At 37.6% G+C, this 26,573-nt stretch overlaps 1 protein-coding gene and 1 long non-coding RNA gene across 2 annotated transcripts in view; one reads left to right on the top strand and one right to left on the bottom strand.

Moving 5' to 3' along the window:
• The window catches only part of LOC137503021 (polyprenol reductase-like), a 28,536-nt gene that overhangs the window by 349 nt on the left and 1,614 nt on the right, over positions 1 to 26,573 (top strand). The window contains exon 2 of the mRNA XM_068230400.1: positions 6,558 to 6,706. Within this exon, the coding sequence (XP_068086501.1) occupies positions 6,558 to 6,706 (149 nt within the window). The remainder of the gene's footprint in view (positions 1 to 6,557; positions 6,707 to 26,573) is intronic.
• LOC136872302 (uncharacterized) lies at positions 18,173 to 25,811 on the bottom strand. The gene is made up of 3 exons (XR_010859871.2): positions 25,320 to 25,811; positions 24,891 to 25,012; positions 18,173 to 18,415 (listed from the first exon to the last, which is right to left on the bottom strand). It is a non-coding gene; the product is annotated as an uncharacterized lncRNA (long non-coding RNA).

Genomic DNA, 26,573 nt, shown 5'->3' with positions numbered 1-26,573 from the left:
TGATCATGAAATGTTCATTGTTTTTCAAATTATATCTGAAGCAGAGAAATTCGGTATAAATTGGTTTAGTAAGTGGTTTGTTGGATAATGAAACAACCTCATTGGCAGCCCTTGTTGTTCACTATTGCCTACTCTGCAGGAGAGCAAGTTATGTAAAATTGCCACATATTAAAAAGTGTCCAATAAGATAACATCCTCTTTTTCTTTTCTTTTACGAGTTGCTTTATGCCCTTCCAACACAAATGTCTTATGGCGATGATGGGAGAGGCTAAGAAAGGGCTGGGAGTGGTAAGGAAATGGCTCTGGCCTTAATTAAGGTACAGTCCCCAACGTTTGCCTGGTGTGAAAATGGAAAACCACGGAAAACCATCTTCAGTGTTGCCAACAGTGGCAGTCTCCGGAATGCAATCTTATGGATACTATAATTTTGAATTATATATATATCAACGGTGCACGAGCAGTGCCTCGTATCACACAATGCTCTTCCTATCCATAAGACTGGTCACGCCTGCCAGCCACACGTGGATATGCATTCAATCAAAACAGTGTTCGTTGCAGTGAACCTTAAATGCATTATACTGTAGGAGTCCGTAAATACTTCATGAAAATATACATACAGTATGGTACAATAAAGTTCATCTTCCTTTATTTCATTTCCTGTCCGTTCTGTTTCACTTACAGGGAGGTTGCTTGCCCTCTTGCCTATTCCTTGAAACTACAGCTAATGCTAGTGCTCTTCTATGTCAGGTGGCTCTGACTCTAGCAGGAAAGATCACAATATGAAGATAAAGTTGGAATTCAAGAGGACAAACTGGGGCAAATATTCATTTATAGGAAGGGGAGTTAGGGAGTGGAATAACTTACCAAGGGAGACGTTCAATAAATTTCCAATTTCTTTGAAATCATTTAGGAAAAGGCTAGGAAAGCAACAGATAGGGAATCTGCCACCTGGGCGACTGCCCTAAATGCAGATCAGTATTGATTGATTGATTGATTGATTGATTGATTGATTGATTGATTGATTGACAAGTAACGTGGGGCTTAGTAGTTGCCTTATTGATGTGAATTGAGTTTGAGGCTGTAATTCTTATTTGTTTTCAGTTCTGTTATATACAGAATTGAAGGTTGACTCTTCGTGGTATTCCATTCTTCATTCTTTTAGCTAATGCACATGCTCTTAAAAAGAATATTGTCATTTAAGTTGAGTTCTTAGTACCGTACTGCTAATGATTATATTTTTTGTCCACCCCTCGTGTTGTTTCCCAGAATCTGAGATGTATAAATGGACATGTCTCTCCCTGTCAGGGGCTTGTTCTGACACACTCACTTCCTTGCTCTCTGTGGCCCTTCTCAGTTTAATATTGTTTTGTGTTATTGCAGATCTTGATCTCTTCCTTTTGGTAAAAAAGAAAGCCAAATATGGGGTTCCGGTAATGTAGGCCTTCACATCTGGTTTTCTTTTGACTGTGATATTAGGACATCCAATATAAAGGGAGTCCTTCCTCCCTTCATTACGTTCCTTCACGACTTTTTTTTCATTTCAGTACCGGTAGTCACCTTTACAATTCTCCTTGCTGTAGCTAGCTCTAGTACCCATCATCGATGGGCCATCATACTATATAGCATGTGCAAAGTTATCGAACTCCCCAGCTACTTTCCGCCGATATTCAGCCATGCTGTTTTTCTTGGGACGCAGCAGTAATTCCAGCTATCGGAGATGAGTGGCAGCAGAAGAGACAAAATACATCACAACAGTGGTCAATGTAATGTTATTGTTGATCACTTTATTGAACTTTCGATATTGTAGGCCTCCACATGTAGTTTTCTTCTGACGCTGTGATATTAGAGTATCTAATACAAAGAGAGTCCTTCCTTCTTTCATGACTCTCTCTTGTCTTCAAGTAATCATTCCTTTATGACTTTTTCTTCATTTTTCGTAATCTTTGCGATTTTCCTTGGCGATATGGACAGTCGTGAAAAAACCATGGCCAGTTAACGCGATTAAACAATGTTTCCATGTTAGCATTGCTGGACTAAGCAACAAAAGTCTAAATTCATGAATTCTTTTATTGTAGTGAGCACGATAAAACTGTATAAGACATAAATGTTCAGAAATTGTGTTCTCTATAACTTTTGTTGTGTAGTACTTTTTGATAGGACCAATAAAGGCATTCAGAAATTGAATGTTAGGCGCCTTCCTCTGAAAATTAATTTTAGGCGTCTTCCCTAAACTACCATTTTACTCAGTGTGAATGAAATTATTTATAGCCTATATTGTAGAGCTGCAATGTCTGACTCTACATACCGATTTTCATTAAATTATCTTCCTCATTACTGTGGACATGACAGATACATAAATGCCATTTTTTAAAAATTCTGAGCAATGTGCAGACAAAACTCATATTTTATATATATATAGATAGTTCTGGTAGCAGGTAGGGACCCTTTTCGGAGGCAGTCCTACCCACGGAGTGGTGCCCCTGCCTATGTGAGTCCCAGAGCACACTGAGCCGGTGTGTAACATCTGGTAAGGGTCCCAGCTCAGGGTTACGAGTGAAGACCTCAACAACTTCTACAGCGGAGAAGGTGGACTTCGGTACGGTGGAGATGGCGGAAGAGGCAGCCCTGTATTCAGGGATTAATATGAGTACAACCTGCTGCCTTGTAGGTTGAGGTGACTGGACACCAAAGGCTAAAGGAAAGAAAATCTCCATCTGTGTTAGGCTTAGCAGGTCAACAGAGGGATTACTGAAGAAGTTGCTTTCAAGAATAATGCAAGCCTTGGATGTAGGTATTCACGACGACGACATCAGTTTGGTGCAAATGAAGGTTTACAGTGCAATGTAATGTTACACCAACTACCCAAACCAAACAAAGACAAAGTATCAGAGTGGGAACATTAAATATCCTGACATTGACAAACAAAACTGAAGAGCTGGTCGACCTCATGGAAAGGAGGAAACATCTGATCATGGGCCTGAGTGAAACAAAGTAGAAGAAAACTGGGAAAATGAATATCAGATTGGACTATAGTCTTTACTGGTCTGGAAATGAAGTAGAGTCTAAAAATGGAGTAGGATTTTTAATACATAAAGAGATGCTTGTAGAGAAGTTTAGTTTGTTAGTGAAAGGATAATTAAGTTATCTGTGAACTTAGGAGGGAAAACATACAATGTGATCCAAGTCTGTGCTCTACAGGTAGGATGCTCAAAAGAGGAAAAGGCCAACTTCCTTAATAACTTGGAAGAACACACTGAGTATGACAATCTAATAGTAATGGGTGATTTTAATTCACAAGTTGGCTCTCAACGAACAGGATATGAATCCATACTGGGCCCTCATGGAATGGGAAACAGAAATGAAGAGGGAGAATATATGCTAGGTCTATGCATGAAAAACAATCTGATAGTAAGTAACACTTGGTTCAAGAAAAGGAACTCCCATAAAATCACAAGATATAGCTGGGATGATAAAATAGGTACAGTAATAGATTATATTCTGATAGATCAAAATGTATGGAAAAATGTCAATGATTTTAAGGTCATTCCAAGTGAAGACTTTGGTGGAGACCATAGATTGTTGGTTGCAGTTATTGCAGAGGAAAGACCTCCCAAAGTCTGTAACAAAAGAGTCCCAAAAATTAAAACTTGGTGACTAACCGAGCCAAGTGTAAAGGAAGAATTCAGGGAAGGTGTCCCCAGGTTGTTGCCGAAAGAAGAACTGAAATTGGTAGATAAAGAATGGGATACTCTAAAGAAGGTTGTGGTTGGTACAGCAGAAAATGTATGTGGATGACAGAGTCAAATAAGAAAACCTAAAGAAACTGCCTGGTGGAATGATGATATTAAAAGGCTATCAATGACAGAAACCATGCAAGAAGATCCTTATATCAAGCAACAATGTGGGGAGATCAACATGAAATAGAGGAGAAGCTGTCACTTTACAGAAAGAAAAAATGACAGGTCAAACAGTTGGTTGTAGCTGAAAAGCAGAAATGCAAGGAAGATCTGGCTATCAAAATAATGCAGGGTGGAAATAAAAAACTGTTATACAGTATTATTAAGAATAGAAGAATTCAAAACGAATCTATCCAATCTGTAGAACTTCCTAATGGTGAGGTGACTAAGGATAAGACCAAAATATTACAGGAGTTCCAAAAGCACTTTGAAACTTTGCTGAACTGGCGGCGGCGGCTGTGAGCTTGCATCCGGGAGATAGTAGGTTCGAATCCCACTATCGGCAGCCCTGAAAATGGTTTTCCGTGGTTTCCCATTTTCACACCAGGCAAATGCTGGGGCTGTACCTTAATTAAGGCCACGGCCGTTTCCTTCCAACTCCTAGGCCTTTCCTATCCCATCGTCGCCATAAGACCTATCTGTGTCGGCGCGACGTAAAGCCCCTAGCAAAAAAAAAAAAAAAAAAAAAAAAAAAAAAAAAAAAAAACTGTTATGAAAATGTCACTCCATTAGATGACGAACCTTATGATTTAGGCAGCACAAATACCACTAGTCTAACATGGTTGGAAGTAGGGACAGCAATATCTAAGCTGAAAAACAACACATCAACTGGATCAGATGAATTAAGTGTTGAGATGATCAAAGCACTGGGAGAGGTGGGACAACAGTGGATGTACAGGGTACTAAATAGAATCTGGAAAGAGAATGTAATACCCAATGACTGGAAGCAAGGAGTCATCATCCCATTGTTTTTTAATTTCGTGTGGCTATTTCTAGCCGAGTGCAGCCCTTGTAAGGCAGACCCTCCAATGAGGGTGGGTGGCATCTGCCATGTGTAGGAAACTGTGTGTTATTGTGGTGGAGGATAGTGTTGTGTGTGAGTTGCAGGGATGTTGGGGACAGCACAAATACCCAGCCCCCGGGACATTGGAATTAACCAATGGAGGTTAAAATCCCCGACCCGGCTGGGAATCGAACCCGGGACCCTCTGAACCGAAGGCCAGTACGCTGACCGTACAGCCAACGAGTCGGACATCCCATTGTTGAAAAAAGGTGATAGAAAGAAATGTACCAACTACAGAGGTATAACTCTGCTGTCACATGGCCTCAAAATCTACGAATCCATCCTTGAGAGCAGGATTAGAAAATATGTTGAACCTACATTTGAGGATTTAGACCTCATAGATCAACTATAGACCTCATTTTTGCAACCAGAATGCTCTATGAGAAGTATTGGGAGAAAGGTAAAACACTTATAACTGTTTTTCTGGACATCGAGAAAGCATATGACCATGTACCACGCAAGCATATATGGGAATGTTAAGTATCCAATGACATCATAGCACGAGTACAACGATTATATGATGAAACCAAGTGTTGTGTCCAGGTCCAGGATGGAAGGTCAGGTTGGTTTGAAACGAAGAGTGGAGTCCAACAAGGAAGTTGTCTTTCACCACTTCTCTTCATAATCATAATGGATGTTTTAAAAGCGGTTAAGAGAAAGGACCCAACAACTAATGCCCTGCTTTTTGCTGATGATGTAATGCTATGGGGTGAGACAGAAGCAGAAGTACAAACTAGACTAGATCTCTCGCATGAAGTTTTTACAACCTTAGGTCTCAAAATCAGCAAAACAAAGACAGTTGGCTTGGTGATGAGTAGAAACTCTCCAACTGTTCATCTAAGAATTGGAGATGAGGAGATGGATATTGTAGCCAACTTCCAGTATTTAGGTAATGTTCTGTCATCAGACAATACCATACATCAAGAGATTAGGAACAGAATACAGAAAGTTTCCAAATTCTATCACGCTGTACATCAAATACTTTGGGATGAAACATTTCCGTTTGTTTCCAAGATCAGCTTGTACAAAATATATCTAGTACCTGTATTGACGTATGGCCTGGAAGCAGCAACACTTACTGGACCAACAAAGAATCGTCTTCAGGCAACAGAAATGAAGTTCCTCCATTCTTGTCTACAAAAAACAAAAATGGATAAAATAAGGAATGTGGATATCCGACAACAGCTTGGATTGGAAAGAAGCTTGCTGGAGACTCTAGAAGTGAAGAGATTGCAATGGTATGGTCACATGAAAAGAATGAACCCTCACAGGACTCCTCGAACATATTTTGACCACAATGTTCCTGGGAAGAGACCAAGAGGAAGACCTCGGGATGTTTGGGAAAAACAGATAATGAAGGACCTTGAAATTAGAGATGTGAACTGGTGTTGCATAAATGAACAGCATCTGTGGATGGATAGAACAAACTGGAGGAGGCTCGTATACAACCGCACCTGGCTTGCTGGAGCGAAGAAATGATCATGATGATGATGATGATGAGTTCTGGTAACGTTACTTAATACATCCAAAATTGAAAGTTGACACTTTGTGGTGTTCATTTTCTTAGCTACTTTCTCTTAAAGAGGTATGAAGGCATTTATTTGTAAGCACTTTCTTCTGCCATAGACAGGCATGAAACTAGTATAGAGCTAAAATTATACAAAGACCTAGGATATAACAAACTAACTTTCTAAGAACCTCAAAATCTTTTGAGTAGGTACTAATGTTTATTTAAAGCTCATGTGATGTTTTAACAGGTGGTTCCAGCATTTTTATGTCTTTGCTGCAATTAACGCACTCACTGCCACGCTGGTTGTTTTCATGGCTTATTTCTTGGGTAGAAGACCACATCCCTGGTTACTCTTCATGTTGGACTTACTTGCATCCCATGACCGAAAAGCAACAGGTAAGTTTCTGAACGTGCATAATGCTTGTAACTAAATTTCCCCTCTCCCTGTAGCAGTCATTAATTGGGTAATTGTAATGTTCATAAATTCGGATTATGCACATTACCTTAGAAACCATTGCTTTTCTTGACCAAATACAGCTGAGGTGAAATGGTATCCTATTTGATATGTCAGGAGAAGAATGATCAGTCTGTGTTACTACCCTGGACAGTGAAATGTTAGCTGTGGAGGCATTTGTTAAAGGCCAAAGTAAATCGTAGAGAAAAGTGTCTTGTGAGTTGGGGCAGTGAGCGCAGACCATCTGATGACTTTCTTCTTGAACTGTTTCAGCAAACTCTGTCTCAAAATCGACTTTTGTTGATCATTGTTTAAAGCGTTGGAGAATTTCAGGGGAGGCGTGGTGAGCAATGAAAAACATATGAATTTGGTAAACAGTAAAAGGTTGTGACAAAGAAAACAATTTACAACAAAAACTTACCTTCATCACAGCTAAATTGTACACATAGAAAGAAATTCCTAAAATGATTATACTTTATAGTAACGTTGGGACAAGGAATTTGTGTTTATGAATTGAGTAATGAAATGTGTAAAAATTATAAAAATAAAAGAATTTGTATCATGTAGTGTAGTAAAAATTGTTGCATTTTTATAATTTTTTAAGATAAACTTTTTTCTACGTGTATAAGTAATGTAATAAAATGACAAAAATGAAAATAAAGTAATAAATAAACTGATAAATATTAATGTACGATAAATTTGCAGGAAATCATTTTAACATTAGGTATTTTATTTTCAAATTGTATTGTGCAGTTTCCATCCACATATCTGTGTGAATCTCATTTTTCTATTCTGGATTACATCAAAGCAAAATACCGAGCGTGACTAGATATTGAAAATGATCTGAGGTGTGCATTATCACAGTTGAAATCGAACATTAGAAAACTTTTGAAAGGAAAATTAATTGATCATTAATTCTGTTCTTGCAAAATCAAATGAAATAATGTAGTTTGAGAATCCTCTGTAATATTTACTGTCATTTGTTTTATTCTCTTTTTGTGTTATTCATGACTTTCTTTGTAAAGTTATTGCAGTATAATTATTACTTAAAATTAAGTAATATTATGTATTAAGCACTCATAATTAATAATAATAATAATAATAATAATAATAATAATAATAATAATAATAATAATAATAATAATAATAATAAATCATTATAAAACATTTCTTGAGATATTAACCCTAACAGAAAACTAGAACTTTTGTAAATCAATAATTTATTAGGGGAGTGCGAAATAATTTATGGATGCAAAGGTGGCGCAGACACGCAAAGGTTGAGAACCACTGGTTTAAAGTAATCAGCCATGATAATACAGGGAAATCACAACAGAAACAATTACAATATTGTATCCTAATGGACAGCTCAACCAGTAGTGACAACAAGCTGCTAGTGAATGATTGAGTGTGTGTCATATACTTGATTTTAAACCTTTGGCGCAACGCCTCACGAGTGCTAGGGCTCCAAGCTTGTCATATTCTTGTTGCGATGTATATCGATTACTAGAATGTAACTACTACGATTTTATTGTTGTTGTAAGCTATGGCTTTATTGGGAAGTAACTCCAATACAAAATTGATGTCTCTAAACAACAGTAATATACAAATAACATTAATAATACAGGTGTATTGGGGAACAGAGTCTTGTTTCATCTTGTTCCTTGTTCTTGTTTTTGTTGGGTTGGGTTGAGTCCTGTACACTGAAGTAGGTGTTTAGAGTCCATCACTGATCCAGTAATTTTGCAGATGGTACACTTTTCCGTCGGGTATATTTTGATTCTAGGTAGATGTGTAGCTAAGCAGTCATGCCCCGTTTCCAATCTGAAAATCGCCACTGCTTCTTTCCTCGGCTTGCTTTTATTTTCGTTCCATAGGCCATTTATTTTCTTCCATTTCTTCATTGCAATAAGTTGGGTAGTTTCTTTCTTCCATTCTCCAAGGGTTTATTTGTGATTATCTTCTTGATTGTGTTAGCTGCCAGAGGTTTGGTTCTCATGTAGGTACTAGTGCCTTTTTGTTTACCCCTAGTTTATCTGCTAGTTCGTTGCCTTCTACTCCTACATGTGTGGGGATCCATTGTAAAGTGATATTTCTCTTTAAAGTTTTTAATTTTATTAGTAGATGTTTAATGTCTTGAATTTTTGATGAATGGGGTTTGTATTTGATGATACTGCTTGCATGACAGCTAGTACCCCCTGTGAGTGGGGGACGCAGACGAAGAATACACCCACGGTATCCTCTGCCTGTCATAAGAGGTGACTAAAAGGGGCAACCAAGGGATGATCAAATTAGAACCATGAAACTATTTGTGATTAGTACCACCACGGGGGAACACCGTGGATCACCTTCTGTGCATGTGAGGCACTGTGGGTCGGATCCACTGATCGTTTTAACTTCATATCAATCCATCCATTCATTCTTCGTCCTCATGCTTTTAATTCTGATCAGTGGAGGATTTTGGACTTTTAATATGTCATCTCATTTCGTCTCATTTCGTACCATTAGGGGCCGATGACCTCAATGTTAGGCCCCTTTAAACAACAAAAATCAATCAATCAATCATGACAGCTAGTGAATATGTGAGTAGGACTGCCTTCTCAAATGAATTGACTATAAATTAGATTTTGTAGGGTAAGGTAGGTGGCTTCTATTTCTCCATCAAAGTTGTTATGATCTGCCTACTGGAGCATATTGTGAGAATAATTGGCAGAAAACTCCAGCGCCTGCTTCTCTGTCTTCTATTTGTGAGCCATCTGTGAAGACCCTTAACCACTGATCTTCAGGATATTCTTTGTTTAGCATACCAAGTGCTGAGCTTCTCAGCATTACTGAGATACCATCTCTTGTTTTGAGTTTATCTGGGAAAGATAGGTTGGTTTGTATTGAGGTGTAGTCTAATGGGCTAATTGACTCAGGGAAGGTATACTTAGTGCTTTTAAAATATTTCTGCTAGTGGTTAAAGGTGTTTCTTGGGTTTTTAGTTTTTCATTGTGTCTTTTATTTCAAGGAGTAAATTATGAGTAAAAATTACATTTTGTGGAAAGTAACGATTATAAGCAAAAATTACTGAAAGAGTAATCGTTACAAGTAATTCATTTATTTCCCAACATCGACCATAACATTACAGTGACTGTTGATGGTTGAGGTGTACTCCATCTCTTCTGCTGCCACTCATCTCTGCTAGATGACACTGTTGCTGCTGTTATTAAAAAGCCAATGAGTACAGCAGCTAGTTAATAAGTTGTAATGAGTTAACTAGAAGAATGAGGGTTGAAAAATTTGGGGGAATAAGACTTGGATACCCTAACATCACTGACCTGGTAGAAAACTGTCCCTCTCCTTTCACTATTATTACTTCGTTTTGGTGTTTTCCAAATTCGTATCCTCATCATTAGATGGTTCATTCTAGGCTGTGTACAGCTGTTACTGCATTATTCATACTTCTCATCACTTTCATGTCTTGAACCTCGTGTACATTCTTCTTTCCACCCCCCTCCACCCAACACACACTACTCACTTTTTTTTTCCATCCTCAGCTCTATTGCATTCTTTTATCCTTGTTAATCTTTCATTGCACTTCATTTTTTTTTTTAATTTCTTGTACCACATTCATCTGACGACCTTGCTGCTTATTCACAATGCACATATATATTGAATAGAAACATCTTAAATGGAGTTGAGATGGTGTCGACACTTCTCACTCAGAAGACTAGTACATAGTGAGCCATCTGATGACGGAACGAGAGTACCACTTACAACAGACCAACTGTAAAGCATAGCGAGTTGAAGAGAAAGTATGAGCTCTTAAGATGTTCACTAGGGACTGTGGCGAATCGTCTGCTAGAGGCAGCAGTGTTGCTATGTGAGGGTTGGTATCTGTAGTTTATGTTTGGTAGGATTATTCTGGGAAGGCCAGAACTTACGTGTTGTGCATTGTTATTAAGTGAAAGTGAAGAGCATGTGATTTGGCGATGGTATTCATTTAGATAGTGTAAACATAATGCTAGCCCGCCTCGAGGCCATGATCGTTAAAGTGTCGAGTTTGTATGATCGGACACCGTGGTTAACCGGTTTGAGACCTGTTGGTCGAAAAAATGTTGGCCGGTAGGGTAGAAAACGTGGATCGAGCTCGATAGCTGCAGTCGCTTAAGTGTGGCCAGTATCCAGTATTCGGGAGATAGTAGGTTCGAACCCCACCGTTGACAGCCCTGAAGATGGTTTTCCGTGGTTTCCCATTTTAATGTTAGGCAAATGCTGGGGCTGTAACTTAATTAAGGCCACAGGCGCTTCCTTCCCACTCCGAGCCCTTTCCTGTCCCGATGTCGCTATAAGACCTATCTGTGTCAGTGCGACATAAAACAACTTGTAAAAAAAAAAAAAGAGGTGAAGAGGTGGTGGTATACAAATTCTAATCACTAGATTGTGTGCCAAAAGCCTGGCACGGAGCCTACTCCTGTCGAATAGCACCAATGGGACTGCTCAAGGCATAATGTTCCCACATGATGGACGAATCACCATCAACAGCGTCATATGCTCTCACTCCACATGAACACTGTGGAGTCCAACTCGTTGGCTGAACGGTCAGCGTACTGGCCTTCGGTTTAGAGGGTCCTGGGTTCGATTCCCGGCCAGTTCGGGGATTTTAACCTTAATTGGTTGATTCCAATGGCACGGGGGCTGGGTATATGTGTTGTCTTCATCATCATTTCATCCTCATCATGACGCGCAGATCGCCCACGGGTGTCAAATAGAAAAACCTGCATCTGGCGAGCCGATTCCGTTCTGGAATATCCCGGCACTAAAAGCCATATGACATTTCATTTCAACACTGTGGAGAGGTTTGAAATTGCTGTGGGCATGTCCACCACTGTATACTATAAGTACGCATCAAAACCTGCTCTAACAATTCAAAATTCATTGTCAAAGTACGGGGTTATTTTCATATTCCGCCATCTCCAACGCCTTGCGCTCGGTCATAGATAACATAACCCATCATCTTCGCCGGCCAATAGGAAGGCAATACGTGGCAATGTGTCAGGCGCGTGAGGAGCTCTTGGCACGACCGTGAGAGGAAGCATTTGTGTTGGTACAGTGTCATGTATTGTCCAATTACTAATGGATTCACCTCATAAACGTATTGAGAAGTGTAGCCCTGGCAAGGATTGGAAGAAATTATGTAACGAACAGCAGTGGAAATGCAAGGAAGCAAAAATATCAATTACGTTCCTCTCTTGTCAGTGTAATTGTAGTACTGTATCAGAAACTGCAATTTTAGAATAAGCTTTAGAAAACATGCACTGCTGCATGAAGTTGGCGCATGGTGTTGTGCCAGATCGGTTGTTCTCCTCGCACAAAAATGGCTGAAGTTCGAATCTCGGCCAGTGCACGTTCGATTCCTGAAAGCTCGTACCATTGTAGCTTTATGCAGCTTGTGATATTACCTTCTATAGTCACGTTGAGAAGCAAACTTCCCTTTCTTTTTCGATGCAGGCCATTTATAAATACCTATGATATTTGAGTAAATATACACATTCTTGTACGTGAAAAGGGTGTTTATTATACAGGTACCGTCGGCTGGATCTCCTGTCTCACCAATGTGCGCCATAAATCCATGGCGTACCAGTGCGGAGATATTTCTTTGTTGGATGTGAAGAAGTTTCACTCGGTATTCTACTCTACAGCATCAAAACTGCAGCAGGATAGTTTCATTATCAAGCATGTTTCTTGTATACCAGTGGCAAGACGCAGGCTGGGTAACAGTATCAAATCCGGAAAAGCTCATACATTGAAGTACACTATTCAGAAACGGGGTGGAACGATGGTACCAGTTTGTCAAGAAGTATTTATGGGATCTCTCCTATTGAAGGACAGAATTCAAGGGGTACTAAAGCATCATTTTGAATCTGGGGGAATGCCTGTGGAGAGAAGATGGGGAGATAGAAGAAGCTATGCCAATAAACCAAAATGTGAGGCCATCTGTAAATTTATTGACTCTTTTCGTGCTAAAGAGCCGCACTGCTGCCGTACCAAGTCAGCGGCACATATGTACCTGCCATGTGAACTAAATATCAAAGAAATGTGGAAACAATACAATACTACTGTTGAACCTGAATTGCAGGCAAAGCACGCCTTCTTCAGAAAGATTTTGAATCGTAACTATAATATTGGTTTCGGAAGTCTGAAGACTGATGTTTGCTCAACTTGCTCACAACTAGACGAGGAACTAAAAAACTGCACATCAGAACATGCGAAAGTTGACCTGCGGACCAAGAAACGAGTCCACAAGTTAAAATACAGTGCATTCTATGAATATTTAAGAGAAGATGAGTCTATTCAGTCTGTTTCCTTTGATTTTCAGAAGAACATGCTATTGCCCAAGCTCAGTGACCAAAGTGCTTACTTCAGCAGGCAAATAAATGTGTACAACTTCACTGTAGTGTTTGGAAGCTCTAAGACATCACTGACATACGAAAATGTGATGATCTGTTCATGGAATGAAGCTGACTTTCGTAGAGGTGCAAATGAAATTGCAAGTTGTTTGTTTCATGCTCTTAACATCATTGATCTGTCACAAAAGAAAACCATACAGCTATTTGCAGATGGATGCGTTGGACAAAATAAAAACGGTATTCTTGTGGGTATGACTAGTAAGTGGCTTCTGTATGAACCAGTGTATGTGAAAGAAATTGAAATTTACTTTCTTGTAGTTGGTCATTCGTTTTTACCACCCGACAGGGTGTTGGCACGTATAGTGAAAGTTGCAAAGACTTAATAACAATAAAAATCTTCCACCTTTTTGATACTTATATTTGCATTTAAGCAAATCAATTAATCATATACAGTACATGTTTCATTCCTTTTTTAGAACATCTTCAGCTGTTTTACATTGCTTAGGTGAATTCACTAAGTATTTATCTTTTTAAGAACATCTTAAACAGGTACCTTGTTTTTCTTAAATACTACGTAAATTTAAAATAAATTAAAATAAATTAAAAATAATGTGGATGGTTGAATGGGGTATTGAAATGAGAGGAGAATGGATCTCCTTATAGTTAGCCTGTTTAAAAAAACTACTTCTATTCATTTCAACAGATGTTGTAAAAAATGTTTCCAGCACTTTTATCGCTAAAATACCCCATTCAACCATCCACATTGTTTTTATTTTAATTTACTTTAAATTTATGTAGTATTTAAGAAAAACAAGGTACCTGTTTAAGATGTTCTTAAAAAGATAAATACTTAGTGAATTCACCTAAGCAATGTAAAACAGCTGAAGATTTTCTAAAAAAGGAATGAAACATGTACTGTGTATGATTAATTGATTTGCTTAAATGCAAATATAAGTATCAACAAGGTGGAAGATTTTTATTGTTATTAAGTCTTTGCAAATAGGATTTGATACAGGAAATGAAGCTGATTTCTTGCAATAGAGAAAGTTGAGAGGTTATCCTTAAGCCAGAGGTATTTTCAGTGGACATGGGAAGCTTCTCCAGCCTGGTTGTGAAGTACCAATATTTGACTGGAAGACTGCTGTTCGAGATGTTTTAAAACCTGTCGGCTCTTGGCATTTTCAGTTCAGTCCTGCGAAAATAATTTTTCTAAAATGGAAGATAAACAATATATTTGTACAAGGGGAAGTTGCTTAGCATTGCACATTTCACCAGCCAAAGAGAGTGTTAAGGAGAGGCAAAACCTTTTCTGGACTGGTTCCACAGTTAATCGAAAAAGGCAATGTTCCATTAAACAATGGAAAAGTGAACGATGTGTGCAGATTGGTTAAGAAACATTATGGTGCTAGATGGAGGGAGCTTGCAGATCTCCAGTTTTATGTTTCGCTGGAAACACGACAGGCTGAACATCGTTGCAGTACCACAGAAGAGCAAGAGGAAGAAGAGTATTGTGAACCAAGAGATGATTCGGTATCCTTGTTGTATTAGATTGCAATAATATGATTATGTTTTATTCTTCAGAGACAAATGCATTGCATATTCTCAATGAACATTTAAACATTTCATACTGTATTTCATGTTTGCAATTTGTTTTCCATCTCAGTATGCTACATAGATGCTAGTAAATGAAGTAAAAATAGTTTCTTTGAGCATTAGACAGTAAGAGTTTGTTTGTGATATCCATGTTTACTTTCAAACCCCGCCATGTCCACCTGTGACTTTCAAAACCCCCTATGTTCAAGATAAATATTGCCCTAGTACAAAAATGTAGAGATGAAGCTGCATAAATTTTGTACCGGGCGAGTTGGCCGTGCGCGTAGAGGCGCGCGGCTGTGAGCTTGCATCCGGGAGATCGTGGGTTCGAGCCCCACTGTCGGCAGCCCTGAAGATGGTTTTCCGTGGTTTCCCATTTTCACACCAGGCAAATGCTGGGGCTGTACCTTAATTAAGGCTACGGCCAATTCCTTCCAATTCCTAGGCCTTTCCCATCCCATCGTCGCCATAAGACCTATCTGTGTCGGTGCGACGTAAAGCAACTAGCAAAAAAAAAAAAAGCATAAATTTTGTGTATATTGTTCAATATGAGCTAATTCAAATTAAAGAAAATGTTAAAAAGGAGTGTAAAATGCAGTGATGGCAGTTTTTGCCCTTCCTGAAAAACTGATTTTCTTGGAGATAGGGATTTTTGAAACTACACGACTCATATCATGTGAACTTGTCCTTGGACACTCCCAGCACTAAAAGCCATACACCATTTTGTATATCATGTTTTTCATTTCCTCTCATTAACTCCTCAGATGAGGTTGACTTCTGTAAAGGTATCCAGTCGTAAAAACTTGCTACAAAGATTCATTTCACTTCATACCCAACCCCGTAGAGAAATGGGATAAAGTCCGGATGTCCAGACGTACAGTATAAACATAGTGCTGGGCTTATAAAATTTACAAACATACTGAGAAGGAAAAAAATGTCTACTTGCTTCATTCCAGGCAACAAAACTTCTAAAGATGAACAACCAGCAAAAGATGAAGTAGAATTTTCAAAATTGGGAAGAGCGATAACCAAAAAAAGATAACAAAATTTCTGATAAGTGTTCGGTGTGCAATTCACATTTTTCTGATGAATTTATAGTGAAATCAAGACTCATTTACAGTAGAAGGCAAACAGGTATAAATTCCTAGAGGTAGATGGAAACTGAAAACTGGCTCTGTACCTCATATATTCCCCAGTTTTCTACAATATCTCATGAAACAATTAAAGAAACTAAAATCACTCCATAAAAGACAGTCTCTGAAGACGGAGAAAAGTTCAAGAAATTTAAATGACGCAGGGCTCACCACAAATTAAATTTTGATGCTTATTTTGAGAGTTCTAAAAGAAATTAAATAGGTTCAGACACGACTAAAAGGACAATAAATTCACTTGCAGAAAAAGCTAAGGAGACAGGAATGTAATTTAATGACTATCTGTAATAAATTGAAAATAACTAATGTTAATATTTTGTTTCTAGAAAAGCAACTGAGAGAGTCCAAGTCAATAGTCAAATTATTTAAGTGAGCCAACATAAGCATGCCATGCTCAGAAAATGTCAACTAAGAAATAAGAAAGGGATGAGATTTGACAATGAATTCCTTATAGATAGTGTCTTATTTAAAATTAAATCACCTAGGGGCTATAGGCACTGTTGAAGGCATGACATGCTTCCCCTTCCTTTGGAGATTCACCTGCAAAACTTAGTTAAAAGTCTTCAGTACCTTTACGGGGTGAACACCCCTGCCATTAGTGCCATAGAGAACTATTTCCACTATGAGAAGAGTGAGAACAATCTTACGGGAATTCTCATGTTTGGCGAAGTAAAATTTAGGGAAGAGGTTCTTCTCCGATTTTTCTTCAGATGACGGTAATGAAGAATTTCGGCGGTCTCTCCGAGTATTCCGAGAAAGAGGAAACCCATTTTTAGAACTTAGCGACAAAGCTTTTAAAATGAGATTCTGTCTAACCAATACAGGGAAAATAAACTCTCAAATCATGTGTTAGTGTTCATGTTTATGCCCCTATTGCATAACTGGTTTCAACTGGTTGCTATGTATGTAAGCCAAAATTCCATGCCTGGTGAAATTTCAGCATGAATTTTAATCGCTGAGGTGGTCTTACAACTGGAATAAATTGGCACCAGAATTATTGGTTTCACTTCAGACGGAAGTCAATCTATTAAAAAGGTGTGGAAATGTTTAGGATTAAATGGAAAATAATGGAAGGTCATATGCTCTATTTGTAACCCTTTTGATTCTAGTAGGAGACTTGGGCATCAATTCTTGATAATGAGACAAAGTCTCTCATAGTGCATTGGCACTGCCGGTGGCTACAATTAGCCTACGCAGTGGCCTCCACAGTATGCACTAGTCAGCGTCTTGGTGGGTGTGCTAGGTACCAACTGATGAGCCCAGCCTAGCACACAGGGGCGAAACGCTGACAACCAGGAATGAGTTAGCTGGAAAATTCATAATGTCGAATAAAGGACCATTTATATTGGTATTATAAATTTACTCGTTCAGAACAAATATTTCAGATTCCCTACGGGAATCAACATCTATATCATACTTACTCCAATGTTCCAGATTCTATTGGTTCTGCGATTTTACGCGACAGGGAGTTAGTGATTTATTAAAAATTGATAAGGCTACGGTTTGTCGAGTCATCCATAAATTAACGCGAGAAATTGCTGCGTTGAGACCTCAGTTTATCAATATGCCGACTGACCAGAGAGAAGCAAGAAGAATCATGCGTCATTTCTATGACATAGCTCATTTTCCAGGAATTCTTGGTGCTATAGGCTGACACATGTGCCTATCATATCACCAGGGGGTAAAAACACTGAAGTGTTCAGGAACAGACATGGATGCTTCTCCTTGAATGTACAGGTTATATATGATGCTAATCTGCGTTGTCTAAACATAGTAGCCTGGTTCTGCACATGATAGTAATATATTCGATAACTCTAGAGTTCATGCTCGGTTTGAGGCGGAGGAAATGACCAAAGGATTTCTTCTCGGAGACGGTGCCTATCGTTGCTGCGAGCACCTTCTCACTCCAGTATTACACAAAGCGACACCTGCAGAGATGGCATATAACAGAGCTCATAAGAGATCGCAATCCACAATTGAAAGAACTTTCGGGCTTGTTAAAAGACGATTTCCCTGCTTGAAGATGGGTCTTAGAGTAAAATTGCTTTGGGTTCCTCCTATTATAGTGGCAACGTTTGTCCTACATAACATGGCCTTAGATTCCATAGATGGTGAACCTGAAGTAGAAGGAGATATTTTTGCAGGAAGAAGGGTTTTCGAGGAACTTCCTGTCTTCGAGGAAGCTGGGCTGAATGGAGGAAATACTGCTGTTAGGAATGAAATAATTAACAACGTGTTCAGGTATGTTTTTAATATTTCTAAGTACTAACAAGACTATACATTTGTATTAACAAGAATGCTCATTTGCTCTCGCTTTAGCTGCCGCTAGCTCATATTTTTTAATTTCCTGGTCTAGTTTGAGATTTTCCATTTTTATGGCGTGTTCTGCCTCTAGACATTCCAATCTTCTCTTGTAAAAGTTGTCCCTTAAACTTCCCTCAGCTTCAGCTCTTCTCTTTTTAGGAGGTGAAGTTCGTCTGCTGGGGCCAGAACTGACATCTGTATCTGGTACTTGTTCCTAAAATCAGTCAGTCAGAATTGAAATACGAGAATGTGATGAAGAAGAAGAAGAAGAAGAAGAAGAAGAAGAAGAACAGCCGTGCTGTAAAAGCTAGTCGAATAGTAATAAGGAACAGTTAAGCGTGTGAAAAGTTTATTTGATTTATGGCCGGTTTCTGGAATGACAGTTATCTGTAGATGAGTAGTTATCAGTGACCAAACATGGTGATACATTTAAAATGAGTTTCCGAAACAACAGTTATCAGCTTATTCACAGTTATCTGCGCAAAGACTGGTAACTGCAGCTAGTGCTGTAGGTACCTCTATTCTAGAAATGATTCCAGCAAATTAGTTTCGTAAACATCAGTAAGTGATAATGAACTGACTATACTCTATTTACAGTCATTCATTATAGTTTTAACGTGCTTGGGTGTGCTAGAGTTTACAATATTTCGGTCAGTACGTTTACTTCCACGTTATCACTGTCTTAGTCACTGATTCCACCTGTATGGTGTCATCTGTCCCAGCTGTTTCGGTTACTATCACCTCGGAGTATGACGCTCTACTGAAGATATATATTCCAACATGGGAAATGAATCGTCAAATAAAATGGAACTCGAATCAAACGGATTTTCACCAGGCTCAAATTGATCTTTCAGTGCAACTATAATGTTAAAGATTTCTTTCATCAGGCTTTGAATCATGAGTCTCAGAACAGTTAGTGAACACCCAATCTGAAATTATGGAGTATTTACCATTAGTATTTACATTTGTATTAAATAATGTCTTTGGTACCGGTACCGGTACGCACTTAACATAAGCCTGCTGAATTATAAATAGTCTACCGATTTTTGTTGCTTTTTTAATGTTATTATATCTTTTAACCGGCGACGTGAAGTCTGATAGATTCCCAATAAACATAAAACATCTGGACTTCTTTAATTATAAATCTTGCAGGGAGCTGTAGTTTATGTTAGCTTCTTATCTGTGGACTTAACGTCAGCAGTTGCGAGAGTATTTTTGTCAATGCATGTTGCGTGGTCAGTGTAAGTAAAACTTCTCGAGTGACTAGTCCGTTGCAGTCATAAGAAATATAAATCCTCAGTTCGAGGAGTACATTACGGAAATACTAATGAAAAATGTTGTGGTACCAGTATCTATTTTCTTTTGGCTATTGGAGATCGCAGTTTGTAACGCTTTCGTGTTGTTCAAGTTGTTACAAGTAACTAATCTCATTTTGTTCCGTATTGAAGATACAATAAGTAAATTCTTTCTTGAATATAATTACTGTGTCCACCTATTCAATACAATTATATTTTCAACCCTACTGCAACCCGACAAAGATAAAACAAGAAAGATAATTAAAACCCATAAACATCACCAAATGAGCACAAGAAGCAAAATACTTACCATCGAGTAGCAGCAGCATTAACAAAACCAGCGTGGAGGGCACGGAAAATAAGCGAAGAGGACTGGATCTTACGTTAACGTTTGACAGGTTGCCGGGTCAAAACCACTAACTACTAAATGAAAGCAAAATTAAATTTCAATAATTTAAACTTTACTTAAAGTTCAGGAAACCAAAAATAAAATTAATGAAAATTATAACTTTCTGAAATATGTTAAAAGGTGAACAAAATCAAGAACAATTAATTGAAAATTAAATAATCTCTCTGAATTATACATTGAAAGAACTATTTTTTTTAAATAATAAAATAGTGAGTGTACACTCAGATAACAATGAAAAATAATTCTTATGCTGTAATAAATAAGTACGTCGAAGAACTTACACCCTAAAAAGAAAAATTTCTTTTTGATTCATAAAAGAGGAGATGAATGTCCCTTATTTTTAAACAATAATAATAATTAATATCATGAAAACTCACTCAGACCGCACACTAGAGTAAATCTTACAGTACCAAGAAATGAGCGGAGTCTGCAGCTCGCATCAGAATTCATTCAATAACAAATTTTAAAACGGATCCGTGTATTAAATATTAATCATGTAACTGCCCAGCTTATCTTTCTAAGTAGGTAGAAAACAATCTCATTCCACTGAAATTTGTTCCCAGGACTAGTACACAAGGATATCAATCATCTAGAAACTCGGAAGCACACTCAAAATTTAAGAGAATGATGGCTAACCAAATATTTCACACGAAAATAGTTTAAATAACACAAGAGAACAGGCACAAACTCGAATAAAAATATGACTCAAATAGTTTACTATTTACAAAATGGAAACACTTAAAATTCCACAGAAAACAAACAATGGTACACACGAAGCATCCAGCTTCCCAAAACCGAAGCCAACATCTCACTACAAGAGACAATAGGCAAGGCCCCCACAAAATTAGCGTACCTGAGATGAGATAAAAATACGACACGCACAAATGAAAGAAAGAAAGAAAACACGGACGCGAATAATCTGAGGAGGGCAAAAGTATCCTTAGGGAATAATTGGAACAAATTTCAGCTTCGAGCAACCACAATATTACAATATAATTATAATTTAAGATTACCTCCAACCAAAAATAAATAGGGAATATAAACGCCGGTTATTAAATATTAATTTTAGGAGGTCCTGGAAGACGGTTATGCCCGGACGAGACCGGAAATAAACCATCCCATTAAGCAATTAAACAAAGATCCATCACGAAAACAATGCAAGCACATAACGTCTTTCAAAACACCGATAACAGTGCAATAGATATCACAAATATGAACCAAGAAAAGTAGAAGGAAATGCACCAACAAAATAATAATAATAAAAATATTAGGAAACAGAAAACAGTATCATAACGATAATCATAATTAAATGAAGAGATGGAATAATTGGCCTTTCGCCCGTGCATCTACCACGTTCCAGAATTACTCCATGATAATAATTTGAATATAGAACTTTACCAAAATCACGTTAAGTTACATTTGAATATTTAGCAAATATAATTTATATCATTGAAATGTCCGACGAAGAAGTAATTCCAACTTAATTTAATAAATAAACGGTGGTTGACATGTCCATAAACTGTAGGCCTAATTTCAAATTACCGGTACTAGGTTGGCAGATACGATTCAAATGGTGTTGCCGAAATACTTCACAAAATTAATGTCACACTGATACTCCTTTTCCAAATAATCCGGCAGTAGAACAGTTTTGAAACCACTAAGTAGATACTGTACTTACATCCTTGGGTATCCAATTTAATATAATCGCATAGCTTACGTTGTTAGGCCATCTTGCAAAAGGCACACTCACTCAGATATTCATATTCCGTTAAAATAAAAGAACAGTAGGTAGGAAATACATTAAAACTCAAAGTAGACTACAACTAGGGCAAATGCCCTGGTGACACGGCTATCAGCCAGGAGTATTGCACTCCATTCTACCAAAACTCAATTGCGTCTTATACGCTACACTTCTCCAGAAGCGTTCATCTTGGCGAGCTGCTGGTAACAGACTGGCGTTCAGTGCAGTCAAGCCGCGCGTCGCTCAGTTGAACATCGACACTGCGCATGCTCAAGTCAAAAATTTGCTTATTGAACCAATCAGAATTTCGAAGCAACCGACGTAAGAAGATGCATTTTAAATCGCCACAGTTTCAGGCATATAATTTAACGGCAATGCAACCAATAGCCGATATTTGCAGATAAAGTCCCCACACACAAAATATATGTGTCCAACAAATGAGGGTATCGTAAATTATCGTCTCCGTAGTGATTAAATTCTACATGAAATGTAAACACTAGTTAGGGACATGTTTCGCCCTAGTTCTGGGCATCTTCAGCCTACTATTAATCTTAAGGTCAAGTCTTAAATCTATTGACATTGGAACTTAATACTAAACTTAAATTAATATCACATACTAAATACAACGGTCTTATGCTTATTACATATTTACATAGTTTACAATATGTACATTAACTAAATGCCAGAATTTGTGAACAAGGAAGCACTAAAATAATTATTTTCAATGACTAGAAGACATTTGAGACATCTGGATGAAAGTTTATGCAAATGTGTACATATTGGCTAGAGATTGATCACAGTGTGAATATGTACATTAACCAAATGCCAGAATTTGTGAACAAGGAAGCAGTAAAATATTTTAATTATCAATGACTAGAAAACGTCTGGATGAAAGCTTATGCAAATGTGTACATATTGACTAGAGCTTGATCACAGCGTGAATTGGGGCTTCTCAAACTTTATGGATGAAAGTTGAAGGTTATTCAAAGGTAGTTATGGTTATTATCATAAGTATATGGTTGCAAACCGGAACCGTGGTTAAATTCGATCGTGTTGGATTTGAATATTCCTTTAGAAAGAAGCATGGTTGGTCAGTAATGTTTAATAGGCCAAAGCATGGATGTTGGAAACTAATTGTTGGTATTGTTCATTGGAGCTCATCTGATAAATTTTGAATTTTGTGTCATTCTTCCAGCTAACATCGACAAGATAAGTAAGTTCGTCCACTTTCATGCGGCAAACACTTTCGCTTTACAATCATGATTAATTGGGCTCTACATTCACATTCTAAATTCCTTTTTTCTCTTATTCAGTTACAGAGATCTCATAATTCCTCCCAAGGTTGAACAATGCACCAATAGGAACGTTAATCGACAAGAATGGCACAAAATTCAAAATTTCATTAGATGGGGTCCAATGAACAATACCAACAATATGTTTCCAACATCCATGCTTTGGCCTATTAAACATTACTGACCAACCATGCTTCTTTCTAAAGGAATATTCAAATCCAGCACGATCGAATTTAACCACGGTTCCGGTTTGCAACAATATACCGTATTTACGCGAATAATACCCGCCACCGAATAATCCCACACCCTAAATTTAGGAAGGCTGATTTTGAAAAATTAATGCCACCATTGAGGCAAATAAAACCCGCACCCCAATTTCGTGCCCCAGATTAAAAAAAAAAAATGTGCGGGTATTATTCACGTAAATACGGTACTTATGATAATAACCATAACTATCTTTGAAAAACCTTCAACCTAAGTTCATCCATAAAGTTTGAGAAGCTCCAATTCATGCTGTGATCAAGCTCTAGTCAAACAGTTGGAGATACTCCAATTCATGCTGTGATCAAGCTCTAGTCAAACAGTTGGAGATACTCCAATTCACACTGTGATCAATCTCTAGCCAATACGTACACATTTGCATAAACTTTCATCCAGACGTTTTCTAGTCATTGATAATTAAAATATTTTATTGCTTCCTTGTTCACAAATTCTGGCATTTGGTTAATGTACATATTCACACTGTGATCAATCTCTAGCCAATACGTACACATTTGCATAAGCTTTCATCCAGACGTTTTCTAGTCATTGATAATTAAAATATTTTATTGCTTCCTTGTTCACAAATTCTGGCATTTGGTTAATGTACATATTCACGCTGTGATCAATCTCTAGACAATACGTACACATTTGCATAAACTTTCATCCAGATGTCTCAAACGTCTTCTAGTCATTGAAAATAATTATTTTAGTGCTTCTTTGTTCACAAATTCTGGCATTTAGTTAATGTACATATTGTAAACTATGTAAATATGTAATAAGCATAAGACCATTGTATTCAGTATTTGATATTAATTTAAGTTTAGTATTAAGTTCCAATGTCAATAGATTTAAGACTTGACCTTAAGATTAATAGTAGGCTGAAGATGCCCAAAACTAGGGCGAAACATGTCCCTAACTAGTGTTTATATTTCATGTAGAATTTAATCACTACAAAATATAATTGTATTGAATGGGTGGACACAGTAATTTTATTCAAGAAAGAATTTACTTACTTGTTCAAGTTGTGCCATGAAAGCCCAGAAGAAATGGAATTCTTGAAGAGTTTGGCATCTGATCAGGTGAAATTACATGCACGTTTTTAATTTATATTATTATTGTTTACGCTTGTGTTCTGGATCAGTGAAAAGTGATCTGTTTGGTAATCGCAGTGTATTTTTATAATTTTAGTGACGACAACGGATCTAGGTGAAATTTAAGACTATATCTGCGTACTGTGAATAAGAAAGAAGGGGAAATGTAACTATTTTTTGCATTATTAGATCAGATATATTCATATTATGAGAGATTATTACATGCTGAATCAGATTGATTGAAATGACTGTGTACATGTTTGCCAACCAGTTCTCATTATAGGAAACTTCTGCTAGTAAAAGTAACTAGATATTACAAAAATAACCCTAAAAACATTTGCGTAGATACATATATTGGAGGACGAGATATATTAAACATGACTATATCTGTACTTTTCATTACGAAGGCTTATAAATATGGATTTAAGTTTCCACAAACGCACTTAAGTTAACAGCGCAGTTAGTTACAAACACATTTAGGTAACTCATAGGTAAATGTAGTGTACCTGAAACCGGCCATTATATGTAATATCTATCTGAATTAACACCCTTCATTAAGTTTGTTGCAACATACAGTAGTCACGTAACTTGATACATTACCATGTTGTAAGAAACCCCACTGACAGCTATTTCCTCCACGAAAGCAACGGATTGAGATTGTGATTCGTTCAGTGCAGTTTCCATTGTAAGTCCAGGATCCTCCACATCACATTCACATACATCTAAATAAGAAATTAGACATTATGTACTTCCTTAGTAAATGTGCACTGTATTTAGTTAACCTGTCATTAGTCAATAAGGGGTAGTTTGTAATTTTTATTGGAGTTACTGATGACCGATTAATTAAGGGAAAGGGCTAATCGCAATATTCACTATAACAAAAAACAAACTAACATGAGACATAGTCCTGTGTATCGGTAACTAATTTACATTGCCTTATGCTTGTGAAAAGTGTAGCTCTGTATGAGTCTACACTTCGAACACCCCGTATTCCTAGTTATTTATATCATAATTTCAAGGTTAACTTACCAAAAATAACTTCTTGGTGGAAGTTCGCATTGCAATCGGACTCGCAGGCTAGTGAAAGGAATTGAGGTTTTAATGCTGCTACGAGTTTCCGTCCAGCTTAATCCACCGTAGGTTGTACGAATGGATCTTCGCCTGTTTTATGAATGCTGACCTAGTAAGAATGTCCAGTTGGTTAAGTACGATACTCCGAAGTCTCAACTAGTGGTTAATACGCAAATATGTATTTCTTTACTTACTTTATCGTCTGCAGCCGACTTCTTCGTTCTTCGTTTTACATTCTTGTAACATAACTGCAAGGTTTTCTAATCCCGTCGCGCCACATTTGCGTGGGAATTGAAGTCTGAAGCTAGTGCTTTCCAGGCATTTTCCTTCTCTTTCGTACTTACAGCATCAGTCTTTTTATTTTCAATTGTATTCTTATATTTTGTAACAACTAAATCAATTAACAACTCCTTTTCGTATGCTGTAAAATTTGGTGCTCGATTTCTTTGCTCATTGACATCCAAGTTCATGTCCATTTTTCAGTCAATGTGTTTGAGATCTGATTGACACCAAGATTGACACTACGTCAGAGAGATTAAAAACATGAAATAACATGACTTTACTACCAACATACTCCTGATTAGTACGAATTTCCCACACTGTTTACGACGTTGCCAAGCAAAATTCTATGATGACGGATTAAAGTAGATCCGGATCATGAGATTCGAGATGAATGTTATACAACACAACGAGCAGCTTGGAAAGGATCATTTTCTGATCTTAAATCAAAATTGATCTCGGATCAGCTATGTTTATACAACCGGCCCTTAGAGTAAGAATTTGAGACTACTATGCAGGTGTCCGAGTATTTATGGAATAATGTATTCTGATATGTGTTCACAGCCAAATTCAATCAAGTTCCGCTAGTACGGCTCTTTGGTATATTAAGCTCATCAAGTTGTGATGATCTCCCTTCAGCAATTGATTTTCTGAATTTATACATGTAGCAGTCTATTCATATCCTAACAAAACTTGCCCTATCATCAGGTAGTAATTGTGAGACCAAATCTGAATTGCCATCGACATCATTCATCAGTCAAATGAGAACATTGCATAAGAAGAGACAAATAAGGCTGTAGTAGAAAAAGCACAAAATAAAATAAGGCAAGCATTAAATTTTACTGAGAACATGGATGACCACTTACTGGACTGGAAGAGTAATTAAGGCGTACTTAAGTCTTGCCAAGGAGTGTCCTTGATTTATTATCTAGG

Source organism: Anabrus simplex, chromosome 1 (genome assembly GCF_040414725.1).
Source record: "Anabrus simplex isolate iqAnaSimp1 chromosome 1, ASM4041472v1, whole genome shotgun sequence".
NCBI lineage: Eukaryota > Metazoa > Arthropoda > Insecta > Orthoptera > Tettigoniidae > Anabrus > Anabrus simplex.
Note: the sequence above shows the minus strand (reverse complement) of the source record. Positions and strands in the feature narration are given on the sequence as shown.